Source organism: Callorhinchus milii, unplaced genomic scaffold, assembly GCF_018977255.1.
Source record: "Callorhinchus milii isolate IMCB2004 unplaced genomic scaffold, IMCB_Cmil_1.0 Scaffold1, whole genome shotgun sequence".
In the NCBI taxonomy this organism is placed as follows: Eukaryota; Metazoa; Chordata; class Chondrichthyes; order Chimaeriformes; family Callorhinchidae; genus Callorhinchus; species Callorhinchus milii.
The window spans coordinates 52,427,848-52,451,096 of NW_024704742.1; the positions used below are offsets into that span (position 1 = coordinate 52,427,848).

Genomic DNA, 23,249 nt, shown 5'->3' on the forward strand with positions numbered 1-23,249 from the left:
TTTAAAAATGGTGATCACAGTCAATGAGATTTGATTTTAAGCAGATTTTGAAGGAAGAAGGAATATCCCCATTAGAATAAATTGCTTATGATTAGGTAACAGGTGGGTCGGAAATTTTAGGGGATGTGCGTTTTCCATTACTCATACAGACAATACAGACAATTTATTATAAGGCTCCATGAAAATTCCAAGTGTTACATTAGGTGGTTGAGAAATGTCAGTACTTTCAGATCAATAATGGACAGAAGACCCATACAAGAAATAGAGTCTTAATACATTTCCTCCATTACATCAGCCAACATAAGGGCATTAACAACCTTCAGAAGAAGCTGACTATTTTCTGTTCCGGGGTTGTCAGAAGAAAATGTAGAGATGATGAAATCACAATTTGTTTGGTCTTCTATGGGTAGAAAGGCCTGTCCAGCAAGCATGTTTCCTATAATAACTCAACAAACAAACAAACAATCTCTCTCTATTATAAAACATTGACTATATCTTCTACAACATTACATTGACAAATGGGATGCAAATACAGTATAAGAAAAATTACAAAAATAGTTTGTATATATACACAACTGCTGAACTGTAATACTGCATTTCCTTTCAAATGATTCATAATTGGAAGAAAAATAGATGGAGAACAGGAAAAATAACCCAAATAGCTGCCAGATAACTCTCTATAAAGTAACTTTATAATAAAGAATCTTTAATTTATGAAATACATTTGAGCACTTTGGGCCCTGTTTCATGGAGACTGTGCAAATCATAGTGAAGGCTCCAACTGTTCACATTCAAAATAGTAAAGAGGTGTATTGTGATGAATATATTATACTACATAAACCAATACTTCCATTTAGATGCTGAGATTTGATTGTCACTCAATATAATAAGTCTAGGCACAACCAGACAAATCCTTAGTAGTTTTCCTATCAATCTAACAATTTCTATTACTACCGTTTCCATTTGAAATATGATTGAGAAGAGTGTGTATTGTACACAGCATGTTCATTTAATGAAAACCTCACTATCTGTGTTGAATATATTACATGTATTTGTGTATCTGCAGGCATTCCACATTCAGATGCTATAAATAGGTTCCAAGCTACATTTCCTCACTCACTCTGTCGCTCGCTCTCTCCGCATTCAATGAATTGTTTAGCTGGAGAGCTGTCAGTCTAACAGGTATAAAATATGGAATTTATACATTCAGAATCCAGTTTCATAATCTATTAGAAACCTAGCCCTGACTAACAGGCAGCTAACTTGGAGTGCTTTGTTCAATAGAAGCATATCTTCGGCCCAGAACCTCTTAACAGTTTAGCAGCAATCTGCTTTAATATTGCGTTATGAAATAACAATAGAAAGATGCTGGGCACCAACATAAAGTCAATGTTTGTCACGTTTGCAGAGATACCCTTGCTTCTTCATTGCATGCCACATAAACGAGTCTGTGTATTCGTTAACCAAGGTTTCTGGTTTCTGAATTTACAGGAGTAGAGCAGGCTGGAGTTCATCCAAGTACTTCACCAGATGACTTGTTCATCAGTAAACTGCAAAGCTGAACACTAGAGATAAATTATATTGGCTGGAAGTTATTCCACTGCCCCTATATGTTGCATAAATACACCTAGTGTTGATATTAATAGTAGTACTATCAGTTGTAACATCCAAAGTTCATAAATTGACAATATTTTAGATAACATATGCAGGAATGTTACAAAGTTAAGGCTTAGGTGAATTTACTAGAAGACGATATCCTTTGACTTTGGCATGGAATTCTTAAACAGGTGGGGCACTGTATCGAACCACAGGGCTGTAATCCACTGTTAAAGTACAGTAAGACTCCTTTGCCGTTTCTGCTTCTTGTCGCACTTGTGCTTCTTCATTGGTGTAAACGGTTGTGTCAGTGTCATCCGAATGGTATCCTGACTGATAGCCACTTGTCTGGTTGGAGACTTCAGACGTCACAGATTCTTTACTTTTGCTGGGAATTAACGCACTGCCGATAAGACAAAAAGTTAGTTGTAATTTGTGATGTATTTTTAATATATAAATATCAAACTATTACTACAGGGGAATGAGCTATGAACAACGACTAGACAACCTAGGACTTATAAGTCTTGAAAGATGACTCAGAGGGAAACTTATAGAGATATAACATTTTAAATGGGATTTAAAAAAAACAATAAGATGCACCTGGATAATAGAATAAGAGGACACACATTTAGGGTTGTAAACAGCTGTTTCAGGGTAGACACTAGGAAGTTTTTCTCTACCCAGAGGATAATTAATGACTGGAACAGGTTGTCAGGATGGCTGGTGCAGGCCAGGACACTGGACTAATAAAGCAGTTTGATTCACATATTCCGCCTTGTGGGGCCCACACTCAGAGATCCTTAGCTAGTTTTCCAGTACAGTCATTGTGACCAGGTCTTCTGAGGATGACTTGACCACTGCTGGCAAGTATAGCAAGTGTGTTCCCCTCACAGAGGAGGAACCTCCCTCCCCCCTCTCCCATGGGTTATGTCCTCATGCACACTGCAGAATTGTGAAGAGGCTTACCTAAAGGCCACAGCCTGGCTCTGTCTAACTTTTAATGTTTGAAGTTCTTCTGATGCCAGAATCATGCCACTGTCTGTCTGATTATCCTGATCAGGGAAAAGTATTCAGTGAAAACAAGCATTGCACTTTTTTAAGTTCATTGTTAGCCACAGATAAGACTCCAATTGTACAACTCCTCCAAAAATTGATTCATCATTTTATACAACTATATGTACCTCTTGCACAATGACAGTTGTTTGCTGTACAGGCACCTCATCAAAAGTTTTCACGCTTTCAGGCCGGCTTCGCTTTTTACTCCCATTAAGATATCTAGAAACAAATAAAGCAGGCAGTGTTAGATGGTGCTAATAGTTATATACACTTTACACTGATATAGTGCCTTTCACACTGCGAGGATGTCTCAAAGCGCTTCATACTGCTGGCTGAGCTGGGCGGTGGAAAAATAGCTGAAAGCATGGTCAAAGGGATATGCTTTGAAAATAAAGATGTGCTCTGAAACTTTGGTGTCTAATTTGCATTATTCCTTTAGAATTCCCATTGAACCTATTGGTACTTTGCTCCAGAAGTAACTCTCTTTGTAGTAGAGTTCCTGTAGGTTTGTGTAATATATTTCTATCTATCAGAAAGAGCTCACATTTCCTTATTAAGGAATCTTGTGCAGAAACCCCATTAAAAAGGCGATTCTGCAACGAGTGTAATTTTTAAGACAATACATCACCCAATGCTGGATATAATTTCCACCCTCCTATTTTCATATCTCACCTTCTCTTTGAAGTCACTGTCTTGTGTTCAGATAAAGTGGTACATTTGTGATATCCTCTAACATTGTTCAGATGGCATTGTTATTTAAGGCAAAAATATATTAAGGAATATTCACAAATTTATTCCTCTGTTTATGCTGCTTATGTGCAGTTAAACTGTCAATCTCTATTTTTTTTATATACATTTGGCTGCTGGAAGGTGGATTTATGAGCATTTGTGTAGATCAGAGACTGAGAGCAGCGTGCTCATTACAGAGCTATAGCAGCACACTACACTGAAACTAATTAGATAAGGAACAAATTTGCAATACTCCTTGAGATGTTCCTTGTCTTAATTAGCCTAAAGAACATACCAACCTTTACTCCTTAGTTTCATGCTGGAAGCGTTCCAGTATTTAATTCAAGTGGCCATTTGTCATATGGATATTGAGTCAGCAGGCTGCTCGACTGAGGGGTGCATCACAGTCTGTTCTCATCTAATGTTCACATGGATATTTCTGTACAGTGGCTAGTGGAAACCTGGGCTAATTTTCTCCTATGTAACCAGGTATTATATAATTCCATTTATACGAGTTATAATATTAGAATCCTTCCATTTCATAACTTTAACATCAAAACATCTCAAAGTGCTTCACAGGTAACTGCTGGCAAATTTTTAGGACTGTATAATTGGAGGCAAACACAGTGACCAATTTGCGCAAAGCAGGGCCCACAAGCAGCCAGGAAGTGAATGACCAATTTATCTGTGGATTGTTTTATGTTCCACTTCCACAGCTCAAATCCTTTGATCTGACCTATAAGGCAACTAAAATGGCTCAGCCATTTCCTCTTATTTTCCTTCAGCTCGCAGACACATATAAAACTGTCTTGAGGACTGGTCGGATGTCCATCAGATCATTACCGTATTCCTGCTGCGTTGTCATAATAGAATTTCAGTTCACACCCTTCCTCTTCCTCAACACAGGAAACAGGTGACGTTGGCAGAGAAAGCCCGGAATCATCTTCCAGAGTTAGTGACATGTTAAGCGGAATATAGTCTTTGCCATCCTAAAAGCACAGAAAATAGACAGACATGCTTGTTATATATACTCCTTGTGGAGGAAAAGGCCAGACTTCCAGACAGGAGTTTTCCTCTGTTCCAGGCATCACAATATTTCTGTTTGTCTCGTTAGCTACACTACTTTAGCAATGTTTGAAAAGGTTCAGGTTTTTGTGGATCAAAATTGAAATAAAACAATAAAAAAAAGAGTGTGTCAGCCAGCTGCAGTGATAGCACTCTCGCTTCTGAGTCAGAAAATTGTGGGTTCAAAACCAATGTCGGGATATGGAATCACATCATCTAAGCTGACACTCCAATACAGTGCTAGAGGTGTGTTAAATGTTGGAGTTGCCATCTTTCGGATGAGATGTTAAACCGAGGTCCTGTCTGCCTGTTCAGATGAATGTTAAAGATCCCATGGCACTATTCGAAAAGAGAAGGGAATTTCTCTTGATGGTCCCTCTCCTGGAGAAAATATTCCCTTCTCTTTCAACACTGTGGGATCCTATCCTGCATTTAGGGCATTATATAAATACAACTTGTTGTTTTTGAATAGTTCCATGAGATTCTAAATGTCATCATGTCCACCTGAACAGGCAGACAGGACTTCAATTAAATATCCAAAGGACAGCACCTCCAATGATGCGACACACCACTGCATCGTCAGCTTAGATTATGTGAGTTCAAATTGCAACATGGGGCTTCAACCCTTCATGACTCAGAGACGAGAGTGCTACCAACTGAGGCAGGCTGATGGACATAATCAAGTTTTAAAATTATGATTTTCAGCGGTTTTCAAAGGAAGTGAGTCGTGCAAAACGCTGAATGGTGCACAAGAATAAAGTTAGGTTCAAATGTTGGTGTTTTTAAACAATGCCAGTCCCACTCCATGATTATTGATAACAAAGATGATGGCAACTAAAATCTTCAGGCTTAAAGATTTTGATGAAATTGGGTGGGGGGAGAGGGAGTTGCCACTGATATTTTAGTTTCTAACTCGTAGCCCAACTGAGGAGGGAGAAATGTGTGACTCTCCCCTACCAACCCCCCACCCCTCCTTTCCGAAACAAATGTTTCAGAGCTACCATTGTTGTTCCTGACCACACGTTACCATCGATCGATCTCTAGGCTTGCATCAGTTCTAATAGCAATAAAAAGCTAAAATATTGTGCAATACTGAAGATAATAATAATCCTTGCAATTGATATAGATCCTTATCATATCTTTGAGACGTCTCAAAGAGCTTCACAGAATATACTGTAAAGTGAACTGATTGTATGTTTTGTGGGCGAAACAAGGCAGCCAATTGTGCACAGCAGTGTCCCACAAACAGAAACAGTCGTGGACTGAGTGACCAATTTTTTTTAAAAAGGAATCATTACCCCCAGGAAAGCAACCCGCCAATCAACTAACAACTGGGTTCCTACTTACTTCTAGGTAAACAGAGGCGTGTGGAGTAAGGAAACTTGCCCAACATTTCGCTCTGCTGGGAATTGAACCCAGGTCTCTCACTTGCGAGGCGAGTGCTCTAACCACTGAACTACAGATGTGTGATAGTGCTATGTTTTTGGAGCATCAACAGCCTGTGGTTCAAGCCCCACTCAGAGTTATTGATCTCAACCGTACTAGCAGGGAAGCCCAGCAGTGATCAAGCTTCTCCCCAGATGGTGTGTAAAAATAATACCAGATGGCATCTCCGTACTGGGGCTTTTGGTGGTGAACTAAGCTTTAGCTGGTTAACCATCAATAATGCTTACTGTAGAACTAATAATAATAATAATAATCCTTGCATTTGATATAGCGCTTTTCATGTCAGGAGGACATCCCAAAGCGCTTCACAGAACACACTGTAAAGTGAATTGACTGAATATTTGTGGGCGAACGCGGCAGCCAATCGCGCACAGAAATGTCCCAGAAACAGTCGTAGATTGAAAATGACCAATTTATTATTGTTTTTGGTTTTGGAGGGATTATCATTAGGTGTGTGGAGTAAGGAAACTTGCCCAAGGTTTCGCCCTGCCTGGAATTGAACTCAGGTCTCTCACTTGCAAAGCGAGTGCTCTAACCACTGAGCTACAGGACTCCACAACTACTTAGCTTTGTGAGGGATGTCTCCTCAGATCTTCAGAAAGATCCCATTTCTCTTCTCTCCTCTCCCTTGTGGGGGGAGGGGGGTCTTTTTCTCTATAAACCGATAAATAAAACGTAGGTCCCGTTGCATCACCGTGTGACCTTGGGCAGGTAACTGACAACTGATGACTGAGTTAGTCAGCTTCACACACAGGGATACTTACCATCACAGGTCTAACAGCCTATTTGATTCAACACTTTTAAATGTGTTTCTCTATGTTTTGTAGTTAATCAAATGAGAACTGCATTGAAAATGCTATATAATACATGTTCTAACATTTTAACAGTGCACAACTATACCTGCTGAGCATTTGCTTGTAGCAAATTTCCAAGATGTTCAACCAGTTCAGAAAATACAGGTCGCTCTTTGTAGTTGCCATGCCAACAGTCTAACATCGTCTGGTAGCTGTAGGGATAGAATTGTCAATATATTCAAAACGTCTTCAGATATACCGAATAAATCATTTAATGGATTCTGTTCAGGCCACATTAAGTGGGTTTGGATGCATGTTTGTGTGTGTGTCTATAATAAAGAAACAACAACAACAATATTACATTTGTAAAGTGCCTTTCACATCGGGAGAACGTCCCAAGGCGCTGGACAGACAGAGTTTCGGACCCGAGCTGGGGGTCTGTGTCGGGGAGGGTGGAGGTCAGGGGGGAAGCAGGGAGATTGAAAGCACGATCGAAGAGGAGAGTCTTGAAATGGATCTTGAAGGTGGCAAGGGAAGGGTGAGACATAGGGCCTGCGGGATGGAGTTCCAGGGGATGCGGGCAGAGTGGCAGAAGTCCCGCCCACCAATAGTGGGGCAAACGAGGCGGGGGCAAAAAAAATGTGGAGCAACAACCAACACAAATTCTGCAAGAGGTTACAAGAGTTGTTCCTGATGAAAGTACAATTTCTTTATGATCTCCTGCAAATATTAGGGTAGGAAAGCAATCTGTCTACAAGTTTCCATCTATGTTATTCTTACATTGGCTATTTATTGGTGCTCAACTTGTTCACTAACTTTATCTCCCAATAAGAGAACACTGCGACTTTTTCTGATAATAACATAATGTGCATTTTATATAACTGCTTTTTTGCATAAACCAAATGTCTTAAAGTGTCGAAATGATGATGTGGGTCCAACAGTATTCTGCAAGTTGTATAAACTGTGTCAACTTCCATTCATTAATAACAGTACAATTAAGGGCATCTTTAATTCCTTCTACACATGATTTACATGTGGTTTACACAACTCACATAATAGAGTCCACAGCATGCCACATTCTGTGGACTCCAGATTACTTTGTGACAAATTCATAGACACTATTCTTCACAGAAAACTCTGTGTAGAGCTTTGGGATGTTTTGACATAAGATGCTATATCAAATGCAAGAATTATTATCAATATTTTTATTATGAAATCTATATGTCCAGTAGTAAAGACATGCAATGAGGTTTAGGGCAAATGCATTTAAAAAGAGAAATGGTGGAAAAGTTGAAGGAATGAATACGGATGAGGCTTACATTTCTGGGGTAGCGTATCCAGGACACCGCATTCGAGTGCCATCTTTTAGTCTGCGGCAGAATTCTTCATCAATCTGTACACCGGGGTAGGGAGATGCACCTGGATCAATTGAATACATCAGTTTAACTGAAAAAATATCCATCTCATTTTCTACAAATTCACTGTAAAGATGTTCTGCTTATTTCCCGTCATTACAAAATAATCTGGAATACTCACCCAGTGAGAATATTTCCCAGAGCAGAACCCCAAATGACCAGACATCGCTCTGTGTTGTATAAATTTTATCAAAGATGGTTTCTGGTGCCATCCATTTAAGAGGTAATCGTGCCTGGAAAAGAACATGTCACTTGGTTACATTGCAAAGTCTTACAATAATTGTTGCATTTAATGTAGTGCTTTCACATCAGGAGGCTGTCTCAAAGTGCATCACAGGATTAACTATAAAGTGTAGTGACTATGAATTTTGGCAGCAAATGCATAGTCAATTTGCAATGCATCAATGTGCCACTAACAAGGGGATTGTTGGCCAGGACACTGGGAGAAACTGTATTAAGCACTCTCAAGACATCCTCCCGACATGAAAAGTGCTATATAAATGTGAATATTGCAAGTTAAATGCCAATATATACATAAAATGAGAGGACTATGTTCATATTGTAAATTTGAATGACTAATTATTGTTCTTCGAAAGCCAGCATTTAGTCATTGATCACTTAATAATCCTTGCATTTGATATAGCGCTTTTCACGTCGGAGGACGTCCCAAAGCGCTTCACAGAACACACTGTAAAGTGAATTGACTGTATATTTGTGGGCAAATGCGGCAGCCAATTGCGCACAGCAATGTCCCACAAACAGTTGTAGATTGAAAATGACCAATTTTATTGTTGTTTTTGGTTTTTGGAGGGATTACTATTATTAGGCGTGTGGAGTAAGGAAACTTGCCCAAGGTTTCGACACTTCACTAACAGCAGCTTTTGCTTTCAAAGAAATACCAAACTTATAGCATTTTGCAAAGATCACAAGATGTGCAACCAATACGTATTGGTTCAATCACTGAATAGTAAAAGTGCAAAACTTTGTAAACCCTCAAATTGTTGCAAAATGCAGCTTTGAGTCACTCAGTGAGTTGTTCTCTCACCACATCTCATTTTATAAACAATCTTATATTTGAATTGTTTTATTTTCATAAACTTACGTCTCCCTTCCGAACGTAATCTGGGTCCCTGTAAATATCCCGAGCCAAGCCAAAGTCACATATCTTCACCACATTATTTTTTGACAAGAGTATATTGCGTGCTGCCAAGTCCCTGTGGATGCACTGAAAACAAAAGAAAACAGATTATTCTTTTTGCTATTGAAGGAGGCTCTGAGCACAGCCCATTCTGACAGCAAACAGCAATTCCCTTTGACACTGGCAAATAAACCATCCACATAGTCATTGCCAGGGTGCTTGAGTGATACCTTCTTTGCACAGAAACAAGAGCAGCACTATATGTTAAAAAGTACATTACTTCATATTATGGAATTTTATTACTTCCAGTTTACGAATATCAGTTTGCAAAATTTGTATGTTAGAACCCATTACTCATTGTATTTTTCAACAGAAGTTGCAAGCATTAACTATCGTGGGATTTATAAGGGAGATTGCAGGTAAATGAGAACTGAGGGCATGTTTTGGTTATCTCACCTTTCGTGATGCAAGGAACTCCATACCCCTGGCGACCTGGAAACTGTAGCAGATTAAATCCTCCATAGACAGAAAGCGCTTGTATGGGTCTTCTAGAGCTGTATAAATGGACAAAAAAGTTGTCGGTGATGGACCAGAGAGCAGTGTTCACACTGAATCATCAAGTTTCTCCCACAAAATATACAGTCAATTCACTTTGCAATATATTCTGTGAGACGTCTCAACGACGTGGTAAAGCACTATATCAAATGCAAGGATTATTATTATTATTACTCAGTTTCTGCAGTCCTTCCATGAAACATTGTGTGTGAAGGCCCTTACACAGTCGGACCCACCTCGTGGTAGGTTATAACAAGTCACACCATAGAGTGTTCATCGTTCAGAAATTCTGGGTCATCATCAAAGACATTGGTGTTCAGGTCACTTAACCGAGCTGTGCATGCACCCAGGAAGCTGACAACCACTCTCATGAGCATTTCCAATGTTTGCTGGGACACCTGGAAACCTTCTGTGGCTTCATACTACATGCTGGAAATAAGACGTTTAATGTACTTCTGGTATACTGTGGGTGCAAGGCACACATTTGAATATAATAATAACCCTTGCATTGATATAGTGCCTTATTGCATCATTGAGATGTCTCAAAGCGTTTCACAGGATTTACTGTAAAGTGGTGCGACTGTATTTTATGAGCAAAACATGTTAGACAATTTCATTACAGCAATGTCCCACAAACAGCCATGTTCTATTTGGGGGACTGTTGGCCATGACACCATGCAAAACTCTCTTCAGCCTGTATCACTCTAATTGATTTAACTGCACATCCCATTCACTCAGAGAGCTGGGAGTGTCATCAACTTATTCTCAGGAGAAAGGGGAATATCCCGCTCTGTGGCAAATATATGCAAGAGTCACATGCAAGGTTTAAGTGTGAAAAGTGAGTGTTTGGAAATGAAATAGTATGGGTTCAGTTTAACACTTTGAAGCATTGGTGGAATTGACATCACAGACTTGTCCTTGGCACTGGGGCTTTGACTCATTGGGTTGGAACATGTCTAGATCTTAAAGTCTCTTTAATTAGCCAGACATGGCAATCATCAAAAGTGGCTTGGACTATGTTAAAAAGGTGAAGGGCTAAGTGACTCACAACAGAGAACAGTAGAATTTTTTCCAAAATTTGAAAATCATCAAATCCATGTGGCAGAGTCCAACTGACCATCCATTGGTAACGAGAAGCAGTGTCTACGTGATATCTCACTGTGAAATAATGGGGTCAAATTTACATTATTTCTTAAGGAAATTCCTTTCTAAGGAATCCCATCAGAATCTCTGTCGACCCTTGGGAACTTTGCTCTAGAAGTTGATTGCAGCTGAATTTTTGCGTAGGAAAGCATGACGTACACCCAGTTACTGGAAGGAGTCTTTATTCGTCAAGCGTTCGCCACCTCAAGGCTCGACTATGTAAACTTTCTCCTTGTCGGCCTCCCCAACTCATCCCTCCCCAAGCTGCAGATCATCTAGAACTCTGCAGTTCGTGTCCTCTCCCGCACCAGGCTCCATGACCCGATCACCCCCACCCTTGCCCGGCACCCCATCCCTCAGAGAATAGAATTCAAAATCCTCATCTCACTTTCAAGGTCCTCCATGGCCTTGCCCCCTTCTATAATAATAATAATCCTTGCATTTGATATAGTGCTTTTCACATAGGGAGGACGTCCCAAAGCGCTTCACAGAACACACTGTAAAGTGAATTGACTGTAAATTTGTGGGCGATCGCGGCAGCCAATTGCGCACAGCAATGTCCCACAAACAGTCGTAGATTGAAAATGACCAATTTATTATTGTTTTATTTTTGGAGGGATTATTATTAGGCGTGTGGAGTAAGGAAACTTGCCCAAGGTTTCGCCCTGCCTGGAATTGAACTCAGGTCTCTCGCTTGCAAAGCGAGTGCTCTAACCACTGAGCTACAGGACTCCACGACTCCAGGACTTCTACATCTCTGACCTGCTGACCCACTATCAATCTGTCTGCTCCCACCATTCAGCAAGCTCCGGCCTGCTCCAGGTCTCCCACCCGACCCCCATCGGCGACCGGTCTTTCAGCCTCTCTGCCCCCACTCTTTGGAACTCCATCCCACAATCCCTTCGCCTTGCTCCCTCTCTTGCCTCCTTCAATGCGTGACTCAAGACCCTCCTTTTTGACTGTACCTTCAGCCGCCCTCCTACTTCATCCCAACCCTGCCCCCACCCCACGCTCGGGTCCTGATCCCTGACTGTTCAGTGCCTTGGGACGTCCTCCCGAAGTGAAAGGCGCTTTACAAATGTAATTTTGTTGTTGTTGTAATTTGCATGATTTAATAAGGAAACCTGTTAAGTATCCAGTTACTCCAATAATCTTTAGCTCCCCACGTGTGACACAGGCATAGGTTTAGCTATGAAGCAGTTGCAAAGTAGAGCCATAGAGCTATAAATAGGTTAACATTGCCATACCGTCCTCTTCCTCAACGTCACTCAATGATTTCTCTTCAGCAAATCCAGAACTGGTGGAGCTGCCACTACTCGCAATGCTGTCCAAGCGATGCTTAATCTCACTATCCTTCTCCTTTGTCTGCCTTAATCCAAGTGTTTTACTCTGAAGCCAGGAAAACAGATACAATTTTTTAAAAAAATAGTTATGGTGGCACAGGAGGATTATGCTAAACAAAACCATATATTCTTGGATAATAAATTTAGGAATATTGGGGTAAAACTTGCAATATTCTTTAATGTGTTCTTTAAATTAGTGAGTGCTGTGGTTAATTTAGTTGCGTATAAATGTAAACCAGCATTCCTCGGTCAACAGTGAACCTTCCCACTAATAGAGGATTGAGGACAAGAGGGCAGGGATTTAAGATTGTGACTAGGAGTAAAAGAAAAGGTTCAGAAGAATTTCTTCCCTCAGATGGTTATCAGGGGTAGAATGATTAGCTGGGAGTGACTGTTTAAAGCAGAGAGGTTTGAGGTATTTGAAAGCACATGCAGAGGGAGGGAATTAAAGGCTACTGGTAAAGAGCACAGAACTGAGATTAGAATGGATGGCTTCTTGGAGAAACTAAAACTAACAAAAATAATTGTCCAAATGGCCTTCTACCATATCATATCTTTCTGTGGTTCCAACCTGATGTAATGCCCAGACTGTTCATTAACTGGCAATGTTACATCCCCATTACCACTCCACCCCCACCACTGATCTGCCGCTATCTTGGGATTTTTTTTGTTTATTGGCCCTTAAGAGACAGGTAAAATGCCTTCCAGCATGACGGGTGCTATATAAATGCAAGTTGTTGTTGCTTTAATAGTTCTTGTCTGAGTTGGATCTTTTGATGAGTAGCAAAAATTATGATCATCCTGGTTCAGTAAATTTTATTTCATAATCAAGATTGGTGTCTCCATTAGTGGGGATCATTAATACTAGCATTATATTAATGACAGTGCAAATTTAAGAAGGGCATTAAGGAACACTGCAAATTTCACCCATTATAACCCAGCAAACAGTGTTATTACAATCCAGTAAAACATTATATTGTTTTGCCTATAAAATATATAATCATTGCACTTTATATATCCTGTGGAACCCTCTCTGACATCATATCGATATAAAAAGTCATTATATCAAATGTAATGATTATTATTATTATTACCATAATAAAAAATTGCATGGAAATAAAAGCTTTATAACCCAATAACACTGAACAATCTAATTTGCATTAAATTCTAGTATGGAATAAAACAGAGTTAATTTTATTTATTGTGTTTGTAAAGACTCAGAAAACAGGTGATAAATGCAACATCAAAATGGTGATGATAATTTCTCCATGTTTTCTGTAATAGCAGATCACTGTTCCTTTGCTATTATAGTGTGGGAATTTGGACAGTCCAAGTTGCCCTCAGATTAAAGGTTGTGACCTGTTTTCAGTTCCAATCGGTCACAAAGAACAATAACATATTAGCACTTAAATCCTATCTACAATGACACAAGCTTTTTGTAATGCTAAGGAAGCCCTTTTAATACAGTGCATTATCTATCATATTTTGAAGTGACAATGGCCACATAGGAATTCTATTGGCAATGTTTATATATCACTGAAGACAACGGGTTCTTAAGAGGGCATAAACACAGGGCAATGTGGAAACACATTGTCCTTTTGTGCTTTTGCTCTTTTGTTTTTGATGGAGCAATGCCAATTGGTGTGCTTCAACTATAAGATACTGTACAACCTTTGCAGCTCGAGAAACAAATGCCTATTCTCAATTGACTTTTATTTTTTAATAGTGAAATATTCATGTTATCTTGTTCAATGTAGCAAATATAATACTGTTCAAAAGAAAAATACAGTTGAATTCCATTATAATAAGCTTCTTGTTAATGTGGGTTCACTTATTGGGGTGTGGACATCGATATTTATTTATCAATAAGTCCAAAATGTGCACAGAAAGCAGCCCAGTTCACTTCAAAACTTAGCTAGTTAGTTTTCATGCACTAAAAATTGTCAGACATCTGGGTTATCAGGTAGAGCTGATGTCACGCAGGAAGTGATATTGTCGGCAACCAGAACATTTCGAAGTAGGCCATTTTATAACGGGTGAAAAGCCATTTTGAAGCGAGTGAGTTATCTGCACACATGTGTAGAGTGAATGTGGGAGCACTGGCCAGTGATCACACCACATTATAATGCTAGTTGGAATTTCATGGACCCCAACTACAAGAGCTAATTCCATTTATATTCTACCGTTCATACTTGGAAGCACCATGAGCATGATGACATTATCATGTTATAATGGGGCTCTATTGTAGAGAATCATTTTTAGTATATTTGAAGAACGTACTTGCGGCATAATCCTAAATGTCTCTAGAGGTAACACAGTGGTTTATTTATATTGAAGCACTACCTCCAAAGGCAGGGTTTTGTCAATGGCAGAACTACAGTAAAAATATGACATTGGATTATTATGCAGTCTAGAACCACAAGACCTCTACACCTCTTGGAATGTGTGCCTCACACAGAGCCTTGCACTATTGTATATGAACATGCAATACAAGTCTGTAATGTTACCTTGTAGGGAACAAACTCCATTCGTTTGCTTCTGAGGTAGTTTGACAGGTTTCCGTGCTTACAGTATTCGACAATCACCATTAGTGGTCCTGGATAGTAAAGCATTAAGAATAATAATGTTACCTCTGGGGACAGACACATTAATTATGTTATGGGTGGCAAAAGTAGATATTCTGCTCAAATGTGGTACCTTAAACAAGCAGCATTCTGTTTGTAGAATTACATGAATTAGACATTTTTTATTAACCCAAGGACTGAAATTCTACCTGGCTTTTTGGGGGGCAGCCCTGTGTCTGACATTTGCAGGAACTCATACTTGAGTATCCAAATCAGACTGAAGGTTCCACATGAAAATTTTCTTGAGCCCAGAATGGAAGGCACACCCTCAACCTGGAGGAACACACCCTGCTTAACTACTTCTAGAATTGGTTATTAAAATGATCATCTTAAAAATGTAAGATTGTACAGAATTTTGGAAAATTCGTAAAACCAGTATCAATTTGAAAGCGATTTTTCCACAGAGAGTTATAAGTTCTGAAATGCTTTGGTTTAGATGATGTAGTTAGGTGGGCTTGGGGTAGCTTCAGCAGCTAAGGAAATAAACCAAAGTGTTTGCCCAATTTTCAAATGGAGTAATAATAATCCATGTAGTTGTGTTCTGGGAAACCCAATAAGGGCTACAAGACAGATGCTGGCCTGACAATGAAACACTGTGCCCACTCACCTCCCGCTTTGGTACAGGCTCCCAGCAAGTTCACCACATTTAGATGGTGGCCTATGTGAATAAGGATCTTCAGTTCTGACATCAATGCTCTTTGCTCACTGGATGTTGCTCCATCTGAAAATAACCACTGGATAAATAAATGTATCCCTTTGCTTTCCATACACAAAGAGTGACATAGGACAGGGGTCCACGGATATAAACATAGATATAAGTGCAATCAGATATGCACAAACTGACAAACAGAATATGTACAGGCATGCAAGTATTTTCATACTTTCAAATAGTTTTGTGATCACAAATCATTAAAGAGCTCATCTGTGGCCCCAAGATATTTTTTGCTTAAAATTTAGGATCAAGCAGAATTGTAGAAAATCCTTAAATTTATTTTAGAAGCTGGTTTTCGACAGTTTGTAAAAAGAAATAGAGACAGAATTTAAAGATTTTCTGCAATTCTGGGCAATCTTAAATTTTAAAACAAAATAGTCTTGCAGGCTATTTAACTTTAAAGTGGAATTTTAGTCCTATGTATTTATTTTGTGCTAAACACATAGTAAAATTCCTTGCTGCCACTGACATGCAATTGGTTTCAAGATTATAAACAATTAAGATATTGTGACAATTTACAATTATAATTGTGGGATATGCATGGATAAATTAAATTTTCTTTAAAGTAAATTCCCAACTAAAAATATTAACTCCAAAACTTTCAAACTCTGACAAATGAATCCCAAAATAATAACCTTCAAGATGTGGAAACATCAAAGCTATTGTCGTTCCCTCCGAGTTAAAAGCTGTGATCAACCGAATCTCAGACACACTCTTTACATTTTACAGTCTGATCAAATCCTGATGATTCCAGTGCAAAAGTTCATACAAAAAGGGGGAGTAACATACTTTTGTCAATTATATGTAATAAGATTTAGGATTTTGAACTCCTGAATGTTTGTGTTTTAAAAAGGAGCCAACATTCCAAATTATTGAGTTGATTGATGTCGGGCGAGGGTTTTATTTCAATGTGAATACAATGACTGTTCCACGTAGCTTCTTCTATGATACTATATACTGAGCGCAATTAAAATTAAATTGCAAAGGTGGCAGTTTAAGGGGGAAAAAAAACAATCTTCCAATTACATTATAATTACAAATGCCTGCCACCATTTCTATAACTTTCCTCACATCTTGAATTACCTTTCAACATTTTGACAGCAACAGTCTTGCATGTGGAGACTTTGTCAATACCGAAAGCAGCTGCTTCCACAACTTTGCCAAATGCTCCGCGACCCAACGGCTTGCCTGATTTAAAAAAAAGGAATTAAGAAAGGATCTCACGCTAGCATATCGTAAACCATCTGAAATAATAATTCAGTTCCTTTGAAATCTCTTGGCAAACACCACACCACATAAAACACCAATTGGCCAATCCCAGACAATAGTGCAAACCATCAAAGAGAGAAGAGGTTCTGTACTGCTGAGTGAAGCTTAACCACCGTGATGTTGTTAATGGGACTGCTATGTATTGGTCAACCAGTTGAATGCCAAAAGTTTGACAACAACACAGCAGATAAGTGCAAAACTGTGTAACAATTGTGATAGAGCTACAGCTATTATATCGTTGGAATTCTAGTAACAAATAATAAATCCTTACATTTGTTATAGCACCTTATCACGTCGAAACTTCTCAAAGTGCTTCATAGAGTGTTTCTGTGCAATGTAGTGAGTGTGTATTTGTAGGCAAACTATTATTCTGTTCTTACAGAAACAGCGATTGTTTCCATCTGAAGAACCTTAACACCACCAGATTTTATGGTACAGTATTTTCTGATTATATGCTAGCGATATATGTTCTACAGCATTCTGAAATAGTGTTTTATTGTGTACCCACCATAAAAATATGTCAAAATAGTTTTGAATTATTTGCAAAGAGCAGGATGCATTCCAGTTTAATTTAGGCTATTAGTCTTGTACAAATTGATGATTAAACTTGAGGGTTTTTCCTATTGTTTTTAAGAAGCTATCAATGATGTGAAGATGCCAAGCTACTTCCTATCACCAATCCCTCATACATGCTTTCATTGCATCCAGGCTTGACTATGCCAACATCCTGCTTGTCAACCTTCCCAACTCTTCCCTCCACAAGCTGCAGATCATCCAGAACTCTGCAGCTCGTGTCCTCTCCTGCACCAGGTTCCGTGACCTCATCACACCCAACCTCGTCGGACTTCACTGGCTCCCCATCCCTCAGAGGATTGAGATCAAAATCCTCATTCTCATCGTCAAGGCCCTCCATGGCCTTGCCCCCTCCTACCTCACCAAGCTGCTAACCTCTTATCAACCTCTTATCCGTTCCCTCTACTCAGCAGACTCCGACCTATTCCATGTGCCCCGTCCGGCCCAACCCACCATCGGCGGTCAGGTCTTCAACCTCTCTGCCCCCACCCTCTGGAACTCCATCCCACATTCCCTTTGCCTCGCTCCCTCCCTTGCCTCCTTCAAGGCACCACTCAGGACCCTCCTCTTCGACCATGCCTTCAGCCACCTTCCTATCCTCACTGCTCACCACCCTCCCTGATCCCAAGCCCCCCCATCCCCACCCCCATTCGGATCCTAATCCCTGACTGTTCAGCGTCTTGGGACGTCCTCCCAATGTGAAAGGCGCTTTACAATGGCAATTTTGTATTTTATTGGGAGCAGTGGGGATTTCTTACCTAACTTGAGTCTGTCCCTGGGAAACTCCCATTTACTAGCATCGTATGACAGACGTTCGCACTTTTCGTTCATCGGTACTTCATCTGGGTCGATGATGATTGACAGGTAGCCTGCCTTCAGTTCTGCATCACTGGGCTGGAAAACAGTGGCAAATCGCGTTGTATTAACTGCCTGCTCTGTGTTCACAACCCGGTCAGGTTAATATCAGCCATTGTTGACAAAGGACACTGACCAATCAATGATCCAGAATTAAATGTTATTAAACAAATGAAAGCACACATCACACCAGCGAGGTTGGGCATGCAATGCCTAACTCGCAATTACTTCAGATTTCATTGTAATATGTCAGGACAGCCCCGAGCACTGGACAACAAGAGCCTTTGTCATGAATGGCACTTCCAATTAACAAGCATTAGTCGGTGCTTCGTTAAACCATGCAGGAGCGTTATGGAATGAAAGGAAAAATGTGCCTGTTGTTTTAAACACAAAGACACGGTCATCATCATAAAGGGGCTACAGTCAGTTTTCATTTGTCAGACTGTGTAAATACTCAGGGAACAATGATGGGACTGTTTAATTACCCGTTTTATGTTTCGAATGATGATTATTAGAAGCAACCAAAAGAACATGGCGATCACTCCGGTGCCAATCAGGATAATGAGCTCTGGATTTGCTTTGTCTTCAGCTCCTGGCATAGAAGAAGATGTTTTTTCAGTTTTGTTAGAGTGCATATGCCCACAGGCAGGAATTTACGAAAGGATAAATAGAAACAGACAAATGCAGACATGATAAAACTTACATAAACTCTTCATGAATACCCATAAAGCAAATATAATAAAACGATTTTACTTCAGTAATGAAGTCACTCTCTTCATGACACTATGGATCCTAGATTGCAAATTCATTTAGCTTGCAGTTTTAGCTATTTTTAAATCAAATCAACATGAAAAACACTGTATACATTGAAAATAATATGTAGCTGCAACTGCATAGCTTTTCTGTTGTTTTCAAACCAACCCAACCCCAGGCTACTGTTCTGACAGCTGTGTGCTTTTTAGAATCAATATGGAGACACGCACAATGTGTAATAGTGATCTTTCTTCACTGCGTTCTGGTTGAAAGAATAGAGTGCTGTGCTGTTGGTGATGGAAATGATAATGTTGGCAGTTAATGAGAGGGTGAAGTTTTGAGAGGTGGGTCGACGTTTACATAGGATTGACATTTTGGGTGAATGATCAGTGGCGGACCAGTTCCCCAAAAGGGCTTGAGATTGTAATATAAAATGGGGGGGTGCCAATTCACATACAGGGCTTCTTTTGTGGGGGTGCCAAAAAGTATTTACGCATTAAAAACTTTGTGGTCTTAATTGAAATTTCTGAACTAGGCTGCACGAGCTGGTAAGCATCGTCAGCCATTCACAGGGACGCTCAGGGACTGATCAAGGGAAATTTCCCGATTTTCCATACACCCAGTCTGCCACTGGGAAGGGTGATGTTTTGGAGCGAGGGGTAACATTTTAGGGTGAAGGGGTGAATTTGAGGGCAAAGGGATACAGTTTACCCATTTCCATGTGTCTGGTATGTTGTGAGCACTGAGATGCACCCTTACCCAGATCATGAGAATTCAGTCACAGGTTGGCAAGAGCTGAGACTTGGGAACCCCACAGTGTTCATTGTGATATTGCTGGAACTTAACCAGCTAAAACACAGACAACCTGCTTCCCACTGCTTGTCCAGTGGGGAATATCTAATTTATTAGTTTTTGGGTTAACAGGATTAATTTATTACTCTAGCCAGGATCTGTATGTATCAATCTGTTTTTTCACATTAGTAGCTTTCTCACCTTCTACAGCAACAGCAGCGTATGTCTCAACACATCCCACCTTGTTGCAAGCCTTGCATTTATACAGCCCTTCATCTTCCTTCTTCAGCCGCTGGATAGTCAAGGTCCTGTTGAACTCCCCAAGAATAATACCTGTCAGGACACACAGACACATCCAGTCAGGCACCGATTCCCACTCTTCATAGTTCAAGAATTTACAAATCTGGCAAACGTGACAAGAAGCAGGAGATAATATGATGTGTAAAATACCAGTTTCAGTAATCACATTCCCATTCGCATTTTCTTATTTTAAAACCGTTATTATATTTTGCTTGTAAATGTGTTTCGGTTTATGTTCGAAAGAAACTATGCAGTTATTATAAATGTCAAATTATGCAATATGGTTATATAGATTTATATTTGGCTTTCTGCATGTCCCAACCCTCTCTGCACCACTCATGCTGCCCAAGCCTACAGTTCCGACCCCCCTGCCCCCTATGCTCCTCTGAACCCACCTCCATTTACCACACCGTCTTGGTTCCTCTCTGTCTGTTTTCAACTTCTACCTCAAATTCCACATCTTCAAACATGCCTGTTACTACCTCCCCCTTCCCTCCCTTGCTTAGTATCCAAATCACTCCTGCAAAGTGCTCCAAGACTCTACCTACTTAAAGGGCAAATCTCACATTTTACAATGTTTTTCATTAGTTTCAAAGATCAAGGTTGATCAAAATTTTGAATCTGTTAAAAACATTATGAAAATTGTAATGAACTTGAGGAGTGCTCCTATGCTGGACATTTATAGATTGACAAAACTGAAATTTTGTCTTGCACAACAGTTTGAGAGGTTGGTTCGATCCCTTTAAATACATCTGCAGATGGAAGGATAAAATTGAGCAGATAGAAGTGTCCTACCTGAGACCTCCAGAAGTTGCTTGCCATTTTTATACCATATGATGCGTGGACTTGGTGAACCAACCACATCACACATCATTTCTATGGAGGAGCTCATGTTCACTATTTGGTCTGTCAGGTTCTGAAGCACTAGTGGAGCCTGTTGAGCTGTTACCAAAATGAGAAAAAAAAGTCAAATTAATTATGATCTCCTACTCTAGTACTTTTTCACTATTAGTTTATCTCTGAGGCAAGCCTTCTCTGGAGGCATCCAGTATTGTAAAATTGTCTATAGTTATCTTACCTTTTACAGAAAGGATCTTTATCATACAGAACTTGTCACCAGTGTTTTTATTCTGGGCTTCACAAAGGTAGATCCCTTGATCTTCAAGAGACACGGATTCAAAGCTCAGTTTGATGGTGATGTTTTCTGTCTTGAGATTGGAAACCATTTCCGTAGTCATTTTTTGGGCATGGTGATGCAAGTTTTTGCAAGTGTTGCTATGATGGCTTTGGAGGACTGAAGAGGGGAGCTTGTACCACTTCAGGTTTTCGTACATATACCTGTCGGCTCTACACTGAAGAGATACATTGTCCTTTTCAATTGGATTGTCAGTGGGCTGTAGATTAATTTCAAGTCCCTCTGAAACATCAAAGGCACAGCCCTTTCATTATTCTCTGAGAAACAAATCCTTTATTCTACTACAAGCTTCTGAAATGTCAAGTACCATATCCAGAAACCATCAACAATATTTGCATAACTTACCTTTTGCCTACAAACAAAAGTCACTAAACATGACATCAATTACTTAAAGCATTCTAAAGAGGTTCAATGTATTCATAAAAATGCTATAAAACACTATAAAAATGCAACTTCGTTTTTTCTTATTTGTTCATTTTCATGATTCAATTTGATAATTTTCTTTACTTGAATGTTAATCAGTACAACATTTTCTTTTAAATAAAGTTTGCCTATAAAATACAGTTGCAGTCACTACACTTCACAGTCAATCCTGTGAAACATTTCTGATGTCCGACCAATGAGAAAGGTGCTTTATCAAATGCAATGATTATTATTATTTATTTAATTTGGACACACAAATACTTTGTAGATAATATTTTAATATTTTAGAGCTTGAGTAAAAAAAAACTGTAAAATGTATGCATCTGATTGCTTTCATTTATTGATTTCTATTTAGTATCTTAGATACATTATTCTCTTACCTAAGGTTGAGAAAGAAATGAAGTTCACAAGCAGACACAGAGAGTCAAATTGTCCAAAATAAAGAGTCTGATCAAAACTCTTTCTGCTTATCCAAAAATCTAGCCATTATATTTGTAGGCAAAACATTAGAGCTGTTGTTAAAGGAAATGTCCAGAACCATTGCCAAAGGGTGAAACAATATACTGCACCTGGGACCTTCAGCTTTTAAGGTATCCAGTAATTAGGCTTTGCCTTGTTTAGTTCAAACAGGACACGCTTTCATCCAAACTGAGAATTTGCCTTTTACAGGATCTTATCACGCTGAAAAGCATCGGAGAGTTGAAAAACTGGAGTTTTATGTGAAAAAGCAGAGGGTACTTTGTATTTATTTCTTCTGGTAAGTTTACAGTCTTCAAGGGAGCATTTACTTTAATGTAACAGACTGCCTTCGGTTTTCCACATTTAAAAGTGTTACATAAATTCTTCATTAGCTTTCTTTGTTTGTGCTTTTATAAGGCGGCGAGCAACGATTTGGAAGACATTGAACTTTTGAATTGGCAATGTTATCCCTGTTCAGACGTCTCTATTGTCTTTGGCATTGGATGTTCTAAGGAAGTCTGGGATCTAGAGTGAGGGTTTGGGCAGTTTAAGGAAAAATGTACCTGAATTTTCGTAGTGGCTTTATCACATCAAAATACACCTCAAAAGTAGATTGGTTGCTTTTGTAAGCACACACAAATCCAGCAGCCATTGAAACATTGAGCTAAGCTGCTATTGTGTAAACTGACAATGAAATGTGATGCTTTTCTACCTGATATTACATTAAATTCCATCTGAACCTAGGCTCTACCCACCTCGTGCCCCACCCCACTTCTCCAATTTTGGCACAATGATTTGGTCCAAGGTCTCTTTTCAAAATGTTTCAACCATGATGGATTGTTGCTGAGCAAAAGCTGGTTGAGATAAGACGGGTGTCCTATGTTAGCTGCAGATATACATGCTCTGTGATCCAGAGATATTTGAGCCAGAGCCAAAAAAGTATTCAGCTTCTATTATGAAACATTATGTCTTTCACCTCAAGATCACAGGTAATAATTATCAGTGACCCCTCTT

The 23,249-nt window shown here is 39.5% G+C and overlaps 1 protein-coding gene across 1 annotated transcript in view; it reads right to left on the bottom strand.

The window, feature by feature from the left end:
- Positions 1-667: 667 nt before the first annotated feature.
- The window catches only part of kdr (kinase insert domain receptor (a type III receptor tyrosine kinase)), a 46,239-nt gene continuing 23,657 nt past the window's right edge, over positions 668-23,249 (bottom strand). Inside the window, exons 13-30 of the mRNA XM_007892756.2 lie at positions 21,237-21,575; positions 20,954-21,100; positions 20,060-20,191; positions 18,799-18,905; positions 18,217-18,352; positions 16,700-16,804; positions 15,512-15,625; positions 14,788-14,876; positions 12,185-12,326; positions 9,696-9,793; positions 9,204-9,326; positions 8,223-8,334; positions 8,006-8,105; positions 6,793-6,898; positions 4,225-4,370; positions 2,778-2,871; positions 2,563-2,648; positions 668-1,999 (exon numbers count right to left, since the gene is read on the bottom strand). Coding sequence (XP_007890947.1) covers positions 1,780-1,999; positions 2,563-2,648; positions 2,778-2,871; positions 4,225-4,370; positions 6,793-6,898; positions 8,006-8,105; positions 8,223-8,334; positions 9,204-9,326; positions 9,696-9,793; positions 12,185-12,326; positions 14,788-14,876; positions 15,512-15,625; positions 16,700-16,804; positions 18,217-18,352; positions 18,799-18,905; positions 20,060-20,191; positions 20,954-21,100; positions 21,237-21,575 — 2,396 coding nt within the window. The 3' untranslated portion in view covers positions 668-1,779. The remainder of the gene's footprint in view (positions 2,000-2,562; positions 2,649-2,777; positions 2,872-4,224; positions 4,371-6,792; positions 6,899-8,005; positions 8,106-8,222; positions 8,335-9,203; positions 9,327-9,695; positions 9,794-12,184; positions 12,327-14,787; positions 14,877-15,511; positions 15,626-16,699; positions 16,805-18,216; positions 18,353-18,798; positions 18,906-20,059; positions 20,192-20,953; positions 21,101-21,236; positions 21,576-23,249) is intronic.